The 19,127-nt window shown below is 42.1% G+C and overlaps 1 protein-coding gene and 1 long non-coding RNA gene across 2 annotated transcripts in view; one reads left to right on the top strand and one right to left on the bottom strand.

The window, feature by feature from the left end:
- LOC309343394 overlaps positions 1-19,077 on the bottom strand; it is a 29,205-nt gene extending 10,128 nt beyond the window's left edge. Inside the window, exons 1-3 of the long non-coding RNA XR_014157257.1 lie at positions 18,835-19,077; positions 17,243-17,671; positions 3,370-3,442 (exon numbers count right to left, since the gene is read on the bottom strand). This is a non-coding gene — a long non-coding RNA (uncharacterized lncRNA). The remainder of the gene's footprint in view (positions 1-3,369; positions 3,443-17,242; positions 17,672-18,834) is intronic.
- Positions 3,462-16,439, top strand: FAM83C (family with sequence similarity 83 member C). The gene is made up of 5 exons (XM_081864764.1): positions 3,462-4,400; positions 8,900-9,067; positions 10,708-10,832; positions 13,896-14,983; positions 15,242-16,439. The coding sequence occupies exons 1-4, from the start codon at positions 3,852-3,854 to the stop codon at positions 14,761-14,763; spliced, it is 1,710 nt and encodes a 569-aa protein (XP_081720890.1). The 5' UTR covers positions 3,462-3,851; the 3' UTR covers positions 14,764-14,983; positions 15,242-16,439.
- Positions 19,078-19,127: the final 50 nt, after the last annotated feature.

Here is a 19,127-nt window from a genome sequence, read left to right on the forward strand (position 1 = left end):
GCTTGCTTGCTTGCTTTCTCTTTCTTTCTGCCTTCATCTCTTCTTATACCTGCCAGACTCACAAGCAAAGCTAGGATCTACTTACTCTCCAAGCCTGCTTCTTTCAATTGCTCAATTATCTTCATTAGGGCAGTGTTCTTAAACTTTGGGTCCTTGGCTATTGTTGGACCACATCTCTCATAAACTCTACCCAGTTTAGCCAGTGATGGTTGATGGGAGTTGTAGTCCCAACAACATCTGGGGACCTAAGGTTGTTGAACACTGGATAGGAGAAAATGGCCCTAGGAAGAAGACAGAGTTATTGCTATGCTCTCCCGCTGTACCTTCATCCCTGACACTGTTGCTGTGTTGAAGTGAGCAGGGCTGGATCTGACCTCTCCTCTTGCTTGCAGCGTGGCAACAAAGCTCTCCACATCACCCTACCCTGCAGCCCTTCCTTCCTACTGCTTCTATCTCCCCTTGGGTGAAGAGCAAGGCTGATTCAGCTCACAAGCTTGGCCTCAAGCCAAGAGAAAAATGGAAGAAAGAGTTAAGTTCTCTGATCCAGCACCACAACCCCAACAATATTGCACCCCCCATTACCACCACACTAGTGGGACTATTATCATCATTATAGCAATGGAGGAATCTAATCATAGATCTCCAAATTTCATGTCTCGTTTGACCATAAGCTAGGTGGACTTGGAAGGCTTAGAAATTAAAATGATGTTTCCCCTAACAAAAGCCATCCTGACCAAAGTAGCACCTGGCAAACATGCCTCTAGATATGGCTTCCCTTTTTTAGGCTAGGTCACATCACCAGGACACCATTAGTAATTCTGCAGCTCCAGCCCCCTTTATGATGAGTACAGTGCCTGTGGTGGCAACAAAGGAGGAGAAAGAGGCAGAAGCTTGTGCTCAGAAGCAGTATTTAAATGTGGTCTTCCAAATTCATGTAGAAGAGGGCTATCAATAGCTACTAGTCATGATGGATCTGCTCTGCTTCCATAGCAATGCTTCTGTGTACCAGTTGCTGGAACCCACAGGAGGGGAGAGTGCTCTTCTGGTTGAATCCAGCTTGTGGGCTTCCCACAGGCATCTGCTGGGCCACTAGGAGAAGATGATGATGGATGAGATGGCCAATTGGCTTGATGCAGCAGGCTCATCTCATGTTCTTATTAAAATGAATGCAAACTGCTAAAGCAAATCAGTGTCTGGGGTCCAAAGAGCTTATTGAGTGAAGAGAAGACACGTCAGCCCTGCCTCCCTGCCGCCCAGATTTCTACCCCCACTGAAACCATTGCATCACATCCCAGAGTGTTGTTGGCCTTTAGGAGTAGCCTTGGGGGAAAGCGGGACAAAGGACAAAGGAGGAAGCAGGAAAACAGATAGCTTTGTAAGCCAAAGTACACTTGGGTTACTCTGATTCCAGATGTCACCGTTGAAAAATGAACATTTCTACATGTGTAACAATCGGCAATCACGCACCACCATATTTTTGTAATGCCCACAGTTCAGAAACATTGATAAAAATGCAATAGTTTTAAGTAGCTACATGTCAGTTCTAACTGTCAGCTGCGAGGATTAATTGCTGCTCTCGTATCCAAAGGCAATATGCTTTGCAAACCTTAAAATTAGGTTGTTATTATTAAGAAAATGTATCTGGAATATTAGTTAAAGACTAGAAAATACTTCAAATAGGTTTTATTCTCCAACTTGGTGCTGTCTAGATATTTTGAACTATAATTCACATTGTCTCTGACAATTAGCTATACTGGCTGGGGTTGATTGGAGATGTAGTCGAAAACGTCTGGAGGGTACCAAACTGGGGAAGGATGCAATAAACACACACACACACATACACACAAATGGAATTCAACCATGGCTGATCCTTAGGTAATGATCCAGTCAAAAAAAGTATAGTAAAGTTCCATTTACTTCAATAGGAAATATACAAGCATACATTCAACTCTCTCGTTGAAACCAATGCAACTTCACAGTGTATATTCTGCCCTTCCTTTTTTGTATTTCTATTACTATTATTACTATTACTAAATTTTATATACCGCCCTGTACCTGTAGATCTCAGGGCAGTTCATAACATAAACATTTGTTACTAAGTAAGGAACACTGAATATCCTCGGGGGCAATGCTTGCTCTTATGGGCATTTTCATATAATGCATAATGTATGCTATTTATATATCAATATTATTAGCCCATGAGAACAGTATGATATAACAATGAACAAATACAAATTGATCAAGGCTGGCCCTACCATTAGGCAGAGAGAGGCAACTGCCTCAGGCAGAAGGTGCTGTAGAGTAGCAATGGCAGCCCTCTGGCTGTTTCTCTTAAGCCCACCAAATGTTCCCTCTTCCTAGCTGGAGGATGCCACTGGGTATGACTCATGGCCTCCACTGGGACCCCTAAACTGGCCTGCTGCCTCAGATACAGTGCAGGAGGCTATACCATTGTCAGTGCAGAAATAAGATTCAGTTGCCAGTTCAATGAGGTTCTGTACATTAAATGGGGAGCAGCACCATTTTGGCCTTTGCCTCAGGCAACAAAATGTCTTGGGCTGACCCTGAAAGTATTAGCAGAAGCTACTTATGCATCCCCCCCCACCACCACATTATCAACATTGTTTAGACATATTAGTTGCTTGTTACTTAAAATGTTTTCAAGAAGCTTACATTTTTTAAAATACACATAAATACATAATATCATTTAAACGTCATATCAAACTTTAATTTTCAAGCGAACACCTACAATTCCTTTTTAAAAAAACAGCACACGCAGCCTGTAACAGCTGCAGGAAGTTTTAGCAGCACACTAGCACCAGAACAAAATCGACTCAGACTGTCAAAAGCTGAGCAAAAGCTAAGTCTTTACCTAACATCAAAAATATGTCAGTGAAGGAGCCAGACAGACCTCACTGGGAAGAGCATTCCAGAGACAAGGAGCCACAGCCAAAAAGGCCCTAACTCAACATCACCCTCCAAGTTTCCCTCAGAATAAGTTCCAGAGGAAAGCTTCAGATGAAATAACCTAGAAATAGTCAGAATGCTGACTACACTTGTCCTAAATCTAAAAACCATGGTTATTAAAACATTGTGAAAAAATAAGTTTGCCTAATACTTTTCTGGTGCACTTCAAAGAAAATATGTGCTCCGGAGACCCTAAGCAACCACTGCCCTGCCCTGAATTACAGCAATTTGCAGAATTTATTGCACAGGTGTGCACCCATTAACACCAAAAGAAAAAAAGAATACTAATGTACACTAAAGAATGCACTATCATCTTCCTTCCTATTTCGAGCCTGGCTCAGTGTTACTACATTCTTTTTTCATTTGTGTATAGTTATTATAGTCACATAAATCCACACTGACCTTAGAACAGGTCCCAGCATTCCTCTTTCCTCTCGAGGCATGAGAACTGCCTGAACAGGTTTCAGGGTTTTGACTGCAACAGAGAAATTTGTTCACGGTTAGTTAGGGCGGGAACTTATTTGAGTCTCACTGCTTGAAGAAGCATATCTAAAAGCAGCTACTGCAGAAAAGATGGGGAAATCCTTCTTGACATTTCCATGAGGAAGGCAACATCGAAACAGGCCCTGGACACCAAAATTTCCAGCAACTACTTCTTCCTTCAGCAGACAAATTGGAACAACCAGAGAAGTTTCCTTCTTCCTGGAAGGAATGGATGTTTAGAAGAGGCTGAGGAGGACAAAGGATACGGATCCTCAGGAGCTAGAGAGTCGTTGTGAGCTACGTTGTCGAAGAACCCAGCAAAAACCAAACAACAAACAGGAGGACTCCTGACTGAAAAAGCAGCAGAATTTTTCTCAAGAGGGGCAACTCTGAGTACTATCATGTTTGGCTACCCAACAGCAGAGGCAATGAGCTGGCTCCACAGGGGCTATGGGAGCTCCCAAGGGACCACAGGGCAACTGAAAAGCCGTCTGGATGATCTGAAAAAGCCCTGGAGGGTGGAAATCACCCCTTCAATGCTGCAGCATAGCGAGACAGCCAGGCTGGCTGTGGATGCCTTTCTGGAACAGGGAGAAGGTGGCTACCGGCAAGCCATTACTAAGGAAAAGGAGCTGTCATTTCTTTCCACCTTAGATATGGATTACATGAGCCAACACAGTCAAAGCATCACAGGGTCTCCGATTAAAAGACGAGAGGCAGGGCTGACGAGAGAAGACAGTGGTGACGGGGCTTCCCTCCTCTCTGAAGTCACATCTGGGACATACTTCCCATTTATGTCAGACATCGATCCCCCAGATCTGGAGCTCGGTTGGCCAGAGGTTCCCACAGTCTCATCATTTGGCCAAACAGAAGTCACTTTGTATTTCCAAAGGGACAAGACACACAATGTAAAGGAATTACTTCGGTCTCTGATAGGCAAGGCCAAGACAGTAAGTAGAGCATTTGATATATAATCCAAAAGGGGAAGATGGGGCTGATCATTGGGGTTCTGGTGTTGCACTGGAATTACAGTGGTACCTCGGGTTAAGTACTTAATTCGTTCCAGAGGTCTGTTCTTAACCTGAAACTGTTCTTAACCTGAAGCACCACTTTAGCTTATGGGGCCTCCTGCTGCTGCCGTGCCACTGGAGCCCGATTTCTGTTCTCATCCTGAAGCAAAGTTCTTAACCCAAGGTACTATTTCTGGGTTAGTGGAGTCTGTAACCTGAAGCGTATGTAACCTGAGGTACCACTGTACTTATATGTTTGCAAGGCTAGTCCTACCATTAGGAAGAATAAGTTGACTGCTTCAAGTGAGCAGTTCCCCCTCCTGTTCCCTCTGAGCCCCATTTCTGTACTTTTCTGTTGGCAAACAAAGCTGCATGTGCCCTACAGTCTGTCCCAGGTGTGGTGGGGGACACCATCCTGTTCCTAATATTGTAGTAAAATGCAGCTGCCTTCTGCAGGTGGAGCAAGAGTGGGGTGCCTTTTTGTCCTTCATCTCTGACAGAAAACTGTCTTTGGCCAGTCCTGGTAGTTTGCTCCCATTTTTATGATATCCTACTTAGAATTTTTGGGTTAAAGCCAACACCACTGCTCTGCTCACGCAGCAGATTTCAACTTCCACATCTGAACTTCTCCCTCCTTTCATGTGCCCAGCAGTCTCCCAAACAGCACCTCTACTCCAGATGGTTGGGATTTTGGTTTGGATTTGGACAGCATTGGATACAATTATTTATGTATTATGTCAACTCCATGTGTGTTTGTGTGTTAGTATTTTAACCTTGTATGAGTTTTTTATCTGATGGGTTACATGACAGGCTTTGACGCTCGATTGCTCAGTATTGTAGTAGAAAGTATGTCATATTTAGCTATTGCAGAAGTGGCCAGTCTATATTTTCAACACCATTATAAGAATTCTAGCAGAAGAATAATATTTTGCTGCACACCTTAGAAATTATTAGATTCACTTATATTATTCTTTAGTATAAAGTCATCCTTGCAACCTAGAAGTGAGAACTTCACCATCATGGAGTAGATGGGTGTATGCATGGCCCAGGTATTACGTGCAAAACTCAAAAACAGAAGCAACATTAAACTGTAAATAATCTCTCCCAGCTTCTGAAAATGTTTTCCCTAAAGCATGAAACAGTAGAGAAAATGGTTATCATACAATCATTAAATTTGGTGTGGTCTCCAAGGACCAAATAAAATGGCTTCCCGGACCATACCTAGCCCTTCAGTCTCCTCTTGGCCATTCCTAAACTGTAGCCCAGCAGAATCTCAAGACAGGAGAGTTATTTGGGATGAGTCAGTCAAGAATTGTATGTGGAAAATGTTATACCACAGTCCATGTGGCTTTTCTAGGAAAGAACCATGAATAGGATGCCAGGTTCCTGCTAGTTCATTTTCTAGGATATCTCCTCAAAACTTGCCTCCATAGTAGTTTTTCCTCTTCAGTGTAAAATGTTTGATGTTTATTCTCTCAAAGGCGTAATTCCAAAGTGTTTGTGCATGTGTGTGCTATGTCAAGATGTCTACAGACCGTGCTCTGGTAACTGCTGAAAGTACTTAACAGAGCTTGCAACACATCTGTGAATAGATTTGTTTCCTAAATACATTTACATGTAGATCTGTTATTCATTTGAACAGAATTAATTTCCCTTTAATCGTCTATGACATTCACACCAAACACTACCACTTTAACATTGATGGTTTTCCCCAAAGAATCCTAAAAACTGTAGTTTGTTAAAGGCACTGAGAGTTGTGAGGAGGCGCTAAACAGATCACAACTCCCATGATTCTCTGGAGGAATATAACAATCCATACAGTCACAGCAGGCGCTGTAAGTCTCCAGTGTGGTTTGGCTTCACCCCCAAAGGTGCACTCCTCCATTGTCTCAGATGCCAACAATAATAAGAACCGACAAGAGCTGTGTGACTGTATTGCCTGAGGAAGAGGTGGCAAGGACACATGACGGGTGGAAGGATGAAGTGCACTCCCAGTTTGTACAAATACTTAGTGCTAATCGACATTTATGGTTGAGATCAGTTAATTCAGCTGCTTACTGGAATGTTGTTGTAATATTGGTGTCATAACAAAACCCCTACAGAAATAAGAGTGTGACACTGAAATTAAGCTCATTAGTTGGCAGGGCTGCCAGATCTATGGATGCTAAAGAATTGAATAGAAGAGAAGAAATGTCACTATCATTGTGGTGGGAAAGACACACCTTGAGAAATTAATATTTCTATTCAATTCTTATAGCAGCTTTGCATATCACAGATTGACTGTACATGTGTTGTACACTTTTGCATTTGAAGCAGATGAGACAGGACAGTTCCGAGGGTGGCTTACAAACCCATGATTACAAATGCATGTATGCACATGCGCACACGCATGCATATATAATCCACATATCACTTGTTCTAAGCCACTCATTTCATTTTATTTGTCTGCCATTTTTCCATACACAAAAACATGCTCAAAGCACTTACAACAAAGAAATGGGAAGGCGTTTCAAACACTACAAAAACAATTTCAAAATAACATAGAAAAACAATAACATACAAGAAGCACATTCCAAAACTGTAAATATAACTAAATCCAAAAAATACGTGAAGATCACTTGTGCTCTAGATCGCTCAGCTGGTTAGAAAATGGTGCTGATAACATCAAGTCTGCAGGTTTGATCCCCATATGGGACAGCTGCATTACAGGGGGTTGGACTAAACTAAATGATCCTCGGGGTCCCTACCAACTCTACAAGCAAATATACCAAGGGAGCTAGACAATGGGACTTTTCAGCTCATACTCCTCCTTCACGGCTATAACTCCTGTGTGCGCGCTATCATTGAGCTATGGCCAATCTCCTAATATTAATATTTAACTCTATTAAATTAATATTTAATACTCATGGTGAAACAGAAATACTTCATATGTAAAGTATTACTCTTCATCTATACTGTTGCCAGGTTAAGGCATTTTTAATTCCCTCAGGTACTGTATATAAAATGGATGGTTTCGCTCTTATGGTAAAAGATGTTATATTTGAAACACTGTAATTGAGACTTCCATTATCCTCCCTGAATTTGTTTTAAAGTTGTGGTTAATTTGTGGGGTGGTTTTTATTTATAGAGTTATTGTTGGCTCCACCCCCACCCTGGTATTTCATTAAGTAATTGTGTTTTATTGTAATTTACTATTAGGAACCAGTCTGGGATATATTTGAATGAAAGGCAGCATACAAATACTTTAGATTAATCCATCTATTTGATATGAGAAGAACTTTGAAGTACAGGATTCCCATCAGGTCCTGGCCTGCCAAACTGAGTTATGAAACTCCCTCCACATGCAAGCCTTGGGGCATTTCCAGATTGTCACCATTTTGTGGGCAGGATTCTATTGCATACTGACAAATTCAGACTGCACACCCAACCCGCTTGCAAAACAAACAAGCCCTGAACTTTCTGCTATAAGGAGTGTTGAGGAAATGAACTGAAAACTGTAGAGAAACAATTGCTTAATGTGGCATTGTATACTGATATGTGTTGGGGTACCAGAGTTTTGTGGGTGCAAGGCACCCATAATTCTTATAATAAATAAAAGTTAGAATCAAAGTTTGATTAAACTGTGCCAAACACGGAAATTCCTGGGTGTATGTAGCTTCCAACTCTACAATTCTTATTCTGTGATTCTAATGCATCCAAGATAGCATTAATGATGGTTAGTAGATAAAGTGATTTGGGAACAGAAATATGACCTGTTGTGATGGGGATGGCCTTTACCTGAAGCCCCAGGCTTGTAGCTCCTGGCCTAGCATTACACCTGGCTATCCAGGCAGCTGCTGTGGCTAGGAGTGCCTTTGCTCAAGCTGAGAAGGCAAATCTAGCCACAGTGACACATGCCTCAGTCATATCACCACAATGTGTTCTACATGGGGCTTCCCTTGAAGTGTGTCTGGAAATTACACTTAGCCAAAATGCTTTCTAATGCTCACTGTTTGGATAATACATAAATCCCAGGATTATCCGAAAGACTGGTGCTGCAGTGGTATTTTATTGCAAACAACAACACTGCTAAGTCAAATCTAGAAAGAAAGAAAAAAAAACCCACCATGAATGAACAGCAGAGAGAACACTAAGATGTACCTATTTGTCAGCGGTATTGCATAGGCTCTCCATAAAAAGTGAGTGACCAAAGGACCGATATTCCATACAAAAGAGGTAGTGTGGGAGCAGCCTAGGATAAAGGGCCAGAAGAATCTCACTTTGTCTGTCTCACTTTATCTGCAAAGTACTCTTGCTCTTCCATTTCCCCAAAGCAAACTAAATCACTTATAGAGATACTGGAACTCATTGCTATGTTTTGAAAATAATTTTTAATAGTACAGATCTACTGCTGGTATTTTTTAACATGTCTCCTATCACTTTCACCCCCATCTGTGCAGGTGATTGCGATTATGATGGATCTCTTCACAGATATGGAGATCCTCAGTGACCTGATGGAGGCATCAAGCAGACGGCGTGTTCCGGTTTACCTGATCCTTGATGAAAAGAACTTGAGGCACTTTGCAGAAATGTGCAATAAAATGGAACTCACTATGGATGACTTCCCAGTACGTTTCTAGTTAGTTTTGCTAGTATAGTACTACTAAGTTAAAACAACCTGTGAGAAAATATATGGACATTAAAGGGGGAAGACAGTTATATGCCTGTCATTCTAGTGCTGTGAGAGGGGGTGGGGGCTAGAGACCTCTAACAATTCTTAGCATCCTCACCAGACCTAAACCCCAGGCTTTTTTGGAAGACTTAACAGTTAAACTTGTATAACACCAATATGAGTTTGCAGTTTTGCTATACTGTCATTTAAAAAAGAAAATTGAATTTTGATCCCTGCCTCCTTACAATGTAGGTGAAAAAGTACAATGTGTTGCCGAATGTTTGTTCAGCTGGATGACAGACAGAAAAGCAAACAGGACAAGTACAGCCTTTAAAGCAGAGGTTGTGCTTTCGCAGAGGAGGCTTCACATGTCATTTCTACCACTCAGGAGCAGCTGAACACCCCAAGAGCAGAGACAGTGACAATTATCAGGGCTAAGTCACAAAGGCACATACCATGCATCAGGCTCAGTGACACACTGTGAGGTCTTTACCCAAATATTTCCATCCATCCATTTTGGGTGAAACCAGATAGGATGGCAACAGAAACATTTGTTTATATGCCTTGATCACATATAAAGACGGATTTATGGAAAGCTCGTGCTTGAAGCACATGGGGCCAGAGAGTGAATCACACACACACATCCCTTTTCTTCCATCTATGCTCATTTCTGGTATGGTAACTCAACTGAAAAGAAAACTGCCTGAGGGAGCAATACAATTGAAAATATTTTAAATACAATTGGGGCAAACAGCAGGCTAAACTTATGGGCCTGCTGGTGTCATGTCTAATTGTGCCCTTTGTCTTCTGAAACTATGTTCTTCTTCAAAGCACTTTCTTCAGGAATTAAAATACAAGTTCTGCCTTGGTGGATCAGACCAAGTTCATCCAGTTCAACAGCATTCTATTTCCATTTTCTAATAATCAAATAGCCTGCTTGTCTACATTATTTAACCTATACTATATTTGTCAATATGAGCCTGATCCATCACTCTTAATAACCATTCTGTATCATAGAGGTTTTTCTTTTCTGTCACTTTTGGGTTACTGCAATTTTGGCTGTTCGAACGTATTGCACATTTATTGATAAAGAGTTATGCCTACAGCTACTATAGTTTTCAAATATCTAAATAGGATTTGAAAGGAGTCAAATGATAGAGGCCCTACAACCGGTTTCCAGTATTTTATAATTTTAGAGTATTTTGCCTCAAAACCTGAGGCAAAACAGCTCCTGGTCTTTCATATCTGCAGCAGTTATTATATTTTGAGATATATATTTAAACTGCAACTATGCATCCTCACCTGGGATTAAGCCCCAATGAACTCACTGAGCCCTACTTCCAAGTTGATATTTACTGTATATAATTGTGCTGTTAATCTTCATGGGGTAAGGAAACATGTACATGGGATTTTTTAAAGAAACATTCCCTTAAATCCAAACACACTGTTGATGTAGATATATATATATTGCAATGGCAAATTCCAAGTTTCATATTAATCTATACATATTGCATACATATTTAAGCTCAGCACAGAAAAGACGGGATATTTGTCTTTGCTCCCTTTGATCTCTACTGTGCCTTGTTCCCATTTCAGAATATGCGCATACGCTGTGTGAGTGGAGACACATACTACAGCAAAGCTGGCAAGAAGCTTACAGGACAAGCACTTGAGAAATTTGTGTTGATAGATGGCGAAGAAGTCCTTGCAGGGACCTACAGGTGAGATATCATGAACAATGCATCTAAGATATGGCCACCTCTTTCTTTAGGACCAGTGCTATTTTAGGCCCTGTGAATAGGATTGATATGCTTGCTACTTCGTTCATGCAATTTGGCAGTGGGGTATATGAGAACCAAAACACAGCCAATCCTTTGAAATTCACACTTCTCAGAATTTTGCAGGGCAGTTCTTCCACAGAAATAGATTGTGTTGAGAGTATGACTGACCCAGACATTGTGGTTGAACATGGCTCTCTCTAATCTTCTTCCAAGTAAACAGAGATAATGTGACACTGACACAAACATTTATATAAAAGAGATAAGTTTCACAAGTTGACTGTCCACTCATTGATCTTGTCCCTTTCCTTGCTGATGCCATAGCATCTGTATTTCATCATCAGTAAGTGCAGCTTCCTTTTTATCTGCATGCCTCAATTACCCTGCCACACATGCCAATCCCTTGGCTTTGCCTTCAGGAGGAAACAGCCCTGTCTTGTTTTAACTGCTGCCAAGAGGACTTCCTTGACTGATACAACTCACTCCTTTCCACCCAGACAGATTCATCAACACTTTAATAGCTGCCTTTCCCTCTCATTTTAACTTACAGGAAGCCTGGGAACCCAGTGGAATGTTCCCATATCATGAAGCCATCTCAAAGAACTACAATGCATGCATTCCAAAATGGCATTTTTTTTCTTAATGGCTTTTAATAGGAAGGGATACTTGGGTGTGGAAGTTTATAATAACTTGGCAGTCAGACCTGTTAATTGTCAAGGGCATTTAGGAACAGGGTAACTTATTGCACCAGCACAAGACACCATTGATGCAGTATTAAAACCCCACCCACTGGATTCTTGTGTTGCTGGGATTAGTTGCACTTCAACTACCGGTATTCTACTCAGAATCCATTTACCCATTTCCAATTTCAAATAAACCAGACAAAACGGGACAAGTCTCCTGTACCTTTAATATTTATGTAGAAGAGGATGTTTTAGCAATTGCAGCTTGTCATCCAGAGCTGAAAACCTACAACTCCTGAAATCCCTTCTTCTACATCATTATTAAGGGTCCAGAAGTTCCACCCTCCGATGCCACTCTTTTGGGGCTCTTGGTTCACTAACCCTCCTCCTTGCATTTCAATGATCCCCAGTTAGAAGAGGGAGCAACTGATGCTACTAATCTATTCCTGCCTCGCATCAGGTCCTGGATCCACTACCCCATGGGTAGGCAAACTAAGGCCCGGGTGCCAGATCCGGCCCAACTGTCTTCTAAATCCGGTCCAGGAATCAGTGTGTTTTTACATGAGTAGACTGTATGCTTTTATTTAAAACACATAATAATAATAATAATAATAATAATAATAATAATAATAATAATAATAATAATTTATTATTTATACCCCGCCCATCTGGCTGAGTTTCCCCAGCCACTCTGGGCGGCTCCCAATCAGTATTAAAAACAATACATCTCTGGGTTATTTGTGGGGCATAGGAATTTGTTCATCCACCCCCCAAAAAAATAGTCCAGTCCCACCACCACAAGGTCTGAGGGACAGTGGACCGGCCCCCTGCTAAAAAAGTTTGCTGACCCCTGCACTAGCCCCTCATCCCAACAATACTTGTGGGATTATTCACATGTTGTCCTTCCCTTGTTTGCCCACAATGCCAGGCCAGTGGGAAATCTCTAAAAGAAACGGTTTCTTTATAAAAAGTTCTGGAAAATGGCTAAAAAAAAATTTAAAAATGCATAATACAACAGTAAATAAGAACAAAAATAATAACATGATAAAATAAACTGTAAATCACAGCAGAACACTGTTAACTAATTCAATTCAGCAGCAGGAAACAACCAACGGGAACAGTGAACCAAAAAACTCAAGAGTCCCAAACTCAGAATCTGAAAGATAATTAGAGCGGAGATGGAGTGAGCTTCTCTGACAGGGTGCTGCCATTGTAAGAATGCCATATCGTAAGCTGATGATTTCCACTGTAACCCCAACGGCACACAGACCTGGAGCAAACCTTTTGGAGGAAGATGGAGGTCAAGCCTCCCTAGACACCTTGTCCTCTAAACTAAATTTTATACCAATATACAGTAGTGCCTCGCAAGACGAAATTAATCCGTTCCGCGAGTCGTCTCTTAGTCTTGCGGTTTTTTCGTCTTGCGAAGCACGGCTATTAGCGGCTTAGCGGCTATTAGCGGCTTAGCGGCTTTAAGAAAAAGGAAACAAACTCGCAAGAACTCACAAGACGTTTCGTCTTGCGAAGCAAGCCCATAGGGAAATTCGTCTTGTGGAACGACTCAAAAAATGGAAAACTCTTTCGTCTTGCACGTTTTTCGTCTTGCGAGGCATTCGTCTTGCGAGGTACCACTGTATATGGAGATTAGCTCCAGTAACTCATCTTGAGCAGAAAGTGCTTTACACATGTTCAGGAACACCCATTACTTTTTCATATCCCAGAGCTGGCCCTTAATATTGAAAATAAAGTCCAGGGCTAAACCCTTGTAAAGGATTATTCACATTCTGCAGCAAACATCCCATTTTTGCTTCGATTTCTATTTCTGAACAGTCACCTCTGTAACATGTGCTGCCAACACAGCACCACCTGGAGTTGCCAAGTGGTAGGGCCAATGATATTTCCTTACACTGTAGACTGGGGAGCAAATCAAAAACAAATCTAGGGAATACTGGTGTGGATGGAATGGCCCGCAAGGTCTTTTTCTGTGACATACTGAATATATGACAACAACAAACAAACCTACCAGCTTTTCCCCCATATCTGTTACTAGGATCTTATAACAACCATGAAATATAATAGCTTGGCATTTTTAGGTAATAGCTTCAATTATTGCCCAACAAACCTAATGCTTGTGAACTCATCCTGAATCACTGCTCCTCAAACTGCTCCACCCATTATTTTCATGCACTGAAATAATACTGATGTGTTCAACTAACTATCCTGTCCAATGCATTTCCATAGTATCCAAATAGATAACTATTTGAAATCAGAGTTATTTGGTATGTTGATGATTCACAGGGTCTCTGAATCCTTTCCTTTTCAGTTTTACGTGGCTGTGCAGTCACGTCCACACTGGCCTGGTGACACACTTCAAAGGAAAAATTGTTGAGGACTTTGACAGAGAGTTCCGATGCATATATGCCGAGTCTAGATCTGTGAACAAACTCAGCATCCCCAAAGCTGAAAAATCCACCACCTCTCCCCACAGACTGTTGCAGAAACTTGAGCCAGTTTCTAAGCGTATTCAAATGAATGAGAGCGAGACCACAAGCCCCTCAACTAGCCTCTCAAATTCAAGCGTAGTAAGCATAAGGAGATCACCATATCTAGACCTGACAACTTCTAATGCACACTGTGAAATTAAAGAATGGACTCCCGGTGAAACAAGAATGAATGTTTCAGGCTTCCTGGGACTTAATGACTTGAAATACCAGCCCAGGGAGCTGCTGGACTCTAGCTGCAGTGCATCAGCTAAATTAAATGATGCACCTAATCTACTAAGACTTAAGACATCTTTGCTGTCAACATCTTCACCAATACTAAGCAACAACACAAGAAATGGGCACGATTTGAAGCTTCTGCCTGAGAGTATAGGAATGAAAGTCAACAAAAAGTTCCCTTATACTGTTCAAGCTATGGAAGATGTAAACAAAATACAGAAGGATGAAAAACCAGCATCTCATGGCTACAGCAGACTAGATCTCAGTAACAAGCCTACTAAATCAGTACATTTTGAGCCGAAGACCACGGATTCTAGTTCCTATTGCTCCTCTGATGATGTGCCAACGAAAAACAGCAGCAAAATACACAGGGATGAAAAAAGAATGACTCTTGGTCACAGTAAATTGGATCTCATTACCAACTATAACAAGTCAAAACCAAAGCTAGTTCACAGTCGATTTGAGATGTAATTTTGTATTATCATTTTAGCAAAAACATATGACCTGATTCAAATGGTTAATTATATCTGTAATAATACAAAAATATGGAAGTCCCAAATCTCCCATTCATAGTTGGGTGTATCAGACTTAGTTTTAAAAAACAAAAAACCTGAATAGTCTTAAAAAGGAGTCCAGAAATATAAACCCATAGCTATGTGACAGCTATAGGATGAACTCTTGATATTGTAGGGTGCTAGAATTGCTGTATTTTTCGCACTATAAGACGCACCAGACCACAATATGCACCTAGTTTTTGGAGGAGGAAAACAAGAAAAAAATATTCTGAATCTCAGAAGCCAGAACAGCAAGAGGGATCGCTGCGCAGTGAAAGCAGAAATCCCTCTTGCTGTTCTGGCTTCTGGGATAGTTGCGCAGCCTGCATTTGCTCCATAAGACGCACACACATTTCCCCTTACTTTTTAGGAGGGAAAAAGTGAGTCTTATAGAGCAAAAAATACGGTAATATAAAGGATGGCATATTCTGAAAGCTGGAAAAATGGTTAATCTGTACTTCTGCACCATTGCATAAGTAGTGACTCCTGAAATAATGGGTGGGGTTGACTAAATCTCTCATTTGTAGAAGTTAAGAGTATTGAATCATGACTAGGAAGTCTCTTTGGTGAGATTCATTGGGGATCTTGAACCAACTGCTATCTCTCAGCAAAATGTAGGGTTGTTGTTAGGGTAAATGAGGGAGTAGAGTGGACCTGTATGTCATACCAAGCTCAGTGGAGGAAAACAGGATAAAAATGTAATCAATCCATAAAAAAGTAACATGAGGCACACAAACCACCCACTTTAAAATACTGGTAGAGAGACTTCAGTGCAGCTTGTTAGTGGAATCAGAAGAACTCTCTAGTCAGAGCTGCGAGAAATCATTGCTACCAAGGGGAAGAGTTCACAGAGTTAAAAGTTGTAAAGATCAGCAGAAGCCAAAGTAAAAGCTATGCTCCCACCACCTCCCAGTTGTTACTTGCCCACTTCTCTTTCCTTCTCCCCCAGAAATGTCAGTCAGGGCTGACCCATGCATGAGGCAATGTGATCAGGCAGCAGGATCCACAGGGGCAGAATATCTGGCCTCCAATTAATGCATTGCCCGCTGCCGCCGCCACAGTAGCAGCAACAGCTACGGTGCACTCTGTGGAGGCTGGAACTGCTACCTCTGCAGCACCCTCTTGGTGAATAGAAGGTGCTCCTGGTCTCCTCCCACTCATTTCCAATATAGGTCTTTATTCCCCCCTTGTTCCCAATGTAGATCTTCACTCAGCCATTCTTCCATGGTGGCAAGGAGGCGCCATTTTGAGGTTTGCCTCAAGTGCCAAAATGTTTTGGGCCAGCCCTGCATAAAGCTATTAATTCTAATGGATGAAGCAGCAGATAATATGAAAAATGCTTAGTGGTAGGGGGATTCATCATATGAAATTATGCAAAGCTACTGTATAAATCCCAGTGCCTTGTCAGTCATAGGTTTTGCTCCTGTAAAAATAAATAAATCTGCTCTTGCAGGAAGAAAACACCGAGAATACATTGGTTTGCTTTGATTGTATCTCTGAAAAATAGCCTGTGAACCCTGTGATGAAAGATAGCATGGGAAGGGCTATAATTATTGACTCTTTGTGTTTAATAAACACTTTTGTGTTGCACAAGTTGGGCCTCTGAGTACTGAGCACTGGTGTCACATATACAAGAAGCCTTTCCAAAGTTTGATGCAGATGCCTGGAAATGTCCTGAACAGCAGCCTATACAACCTGAATTCTGAATTCCTTGAGACTGTGCTCTGTGTGTGTGTGTCCGTGTGTGTTTAATTACATGAACACATGTTGTATTTATCCCAAATAGGTGGTCAACCAGATTTTAATAAAGGGTTTACACAATCCTAGAATACCTCATTCCACCTGAGTCAATGGAACAGAATTAGGTCACAGTCCAAAGTTACGCACTTGGAAGTTCCACTGATTTCAGTGGGAGGATTAATTGCATGCTTACCAATCTGAAATCAGTGACACACATTTAGCTTTGACTAACTTAAACCCTTACTTAGTAGAGAGAAGCAGGCTGTCACCACCGATGCCTGTTATTTCTCAAAATCAAGACTGGATGTGCTGCTTGAGAGTTGCACTAGTTCAGCAAAGTTTTCTGGGATTGATGGGAGAGATTTTTGGGAGGGTGCAACAGCAGAGGAGTGGAGCAGCCATGATTTTCTGCCTGTACAGCAGCACACTGTGCATTCACCTTTAAATGATAATTTAAATATGGCTTAAAGTGATGTGCAAACTGGGCCATCACTAGAGTAGGAGTTACTAGAGTAGAATAAAGGTTTATGTATGGGATAATTTTCCTTACAGTTTTCAAATGTTCCAACTGTCACAGTCTCATACTGAGCAACAACGTGCAGAGCTCAATGGAATGGGAGACCAGTGAACCAGAAGAGTCTCAACGGTTTACTTGCCTGTAGGCAGGGTCATCATCCAAAGTCAGGTCCAGTCCTAGGGTCAGGTGAACAGCAATCCATGTGGTCAAATGGTCCAGGGGCCAGGGAATCCAATGATCAAGGATCAAGGTGAACAGGAGCAGCAAAGTAGGGCCAGGCACTACTGACTGCAGCTGGATGCTCTGCTTAAGAAGGCGGAAGCCAGCTGTTTCTCATCAGTGCCTTCTCCTCTGTATCCTTGAAAGCTGATCAGCTGCAAGTAGAGTCACTCCACCTTCTCCCTTTTCAGGCTGTTCAGCAGGCAAAGCTGACTCCTGGCCCATGATACCAGTAACTTCTCTGCTGCTTAATCTTCTGGCTTGAAAACAGATGCTGAAACAGCCAGATGTTTCTCCCTTTGAAGTCAAGGCTTTGCTACTGGGCTGCTGCTAGCAGATGCAGGAGGCTCTGGGGAAGCAAAGGTGCTACAGTTCTCAGGTGTTCCGACTTTTAGACATCAGAAATAATGCTAACGAATTAACATCTAGTGCATTGTGCCCTTGCAAGAACCACTAGATTATAGGGACTGGGTGTCTTACTGAGTGCAACACCACCACCACTGCCCCATCCCAATCCCTTTGGCCGTGATTGGTTTGGCAACACACACACCATTCCCAATTTTTGGCTTATTCTCAGATTGGGAAAACCCGGATTTACAAGTGAGAATGTGTGAGATAGGGGCTGAGTGGGGAGGGCATCATGAGGGCATTGCTAAATTAACAGAGACATAAGCAACCTTAAATTCCCATTAAACTCCAGTGTGGACAACGCCTCAGAGGAGAACATTGAGTTGCAACCACTCTGGGACAACAAAGTCCCTCACCACTCCTTTTAAGGCAGACCTCTGGTCTTCTGCCTACTACACAGACCAAACAATATGATGCTTAATGTCCTACTTTCCAGTGCTATTTTTCTAGAGAAAGAGGTGCCGGAACTCACCAGGAACACCTCCTTCGTTCTCTTATAATGGCAATGACACCCACCTGAGATGTGCTGGAACTGAGTTCCAGCAAGTTTTGACTGAAAAAAAGCCTTGCTTCTTTCCATTACCCAACATTGAGAGAAAGCCTTTTCAGCACCAAGTGGCGCTGGGAAAGGGTCATGGCCTCTGGCAACCTGAAGGCAGGTGGCAATCAGAGACACTGAAAAGTGATTCATCTGGATTGGGGAATTTCCAGGTTTGAACTGCAGCCTCTCCTGTGGGGTGGAGATGGGAGCTGCTACAGAAATCGATGGGAGTAGAAAGGATTTTAGCATAACTGCGATTGGTCAGCAGCACTGAAAAATAAAATATATAGCAACAGGAAGTGTCTGCTTTTTCAAACCTAGATCTTATTCATGTGGTAAAAACAATTCTGGGGCTTGTAAACATTTAAAGGAACAATCCCTACCAGTACAAACGAAGTCCATTATTTCCACAACTACAGGTTGTAGGGGTTGAAAGAGCGGCTAACAGCCCTGGAGTGCAACCCATTACTATTATTGCGGGGCTAGACTGATGAGGATGCCCAACAAAAAAAATCCCTCACAGGAAGGTCCCATCAAATTGCAACGAAGACCGGCCTCCTTACATTTCCCCCTCGCGCCCTCTCGGCGCCCGAATCCAGCGCTCATTTGCATACTGCCGTGTTTTTTTCCACATAAAATTAAAACTTGGAACTTTTCTTTTTTTACTGGGGATGTGAGACACGTTAATGCCCAGTCACAAACACGGGGGGGGGGACCCAGGACTTCTCCGCTGTTTTCTTCGAGTTACTGAGGAAGCGAGGAACCCAATCTCCGAAGTGCCCCCACCGGGAGGCGGCCTCCGTACGCACGACGTGCTTCTGCGTCTGTGCGTGACGGCGGCGCGAGACTGTGAAGA

Source organism: Podarcis erhardii (genome assembly GCF_964252035.2).
Source record: "Podarcis erhardii genome assembly, chromosome: 6".
NCBI classification, from domain to species: domain Eukaryota; kingdom Metazoa; phylum Chordata; class Lepidosauria; order Squamata; family Lacertidae; genus Podarcis; species Podarcis erhardii.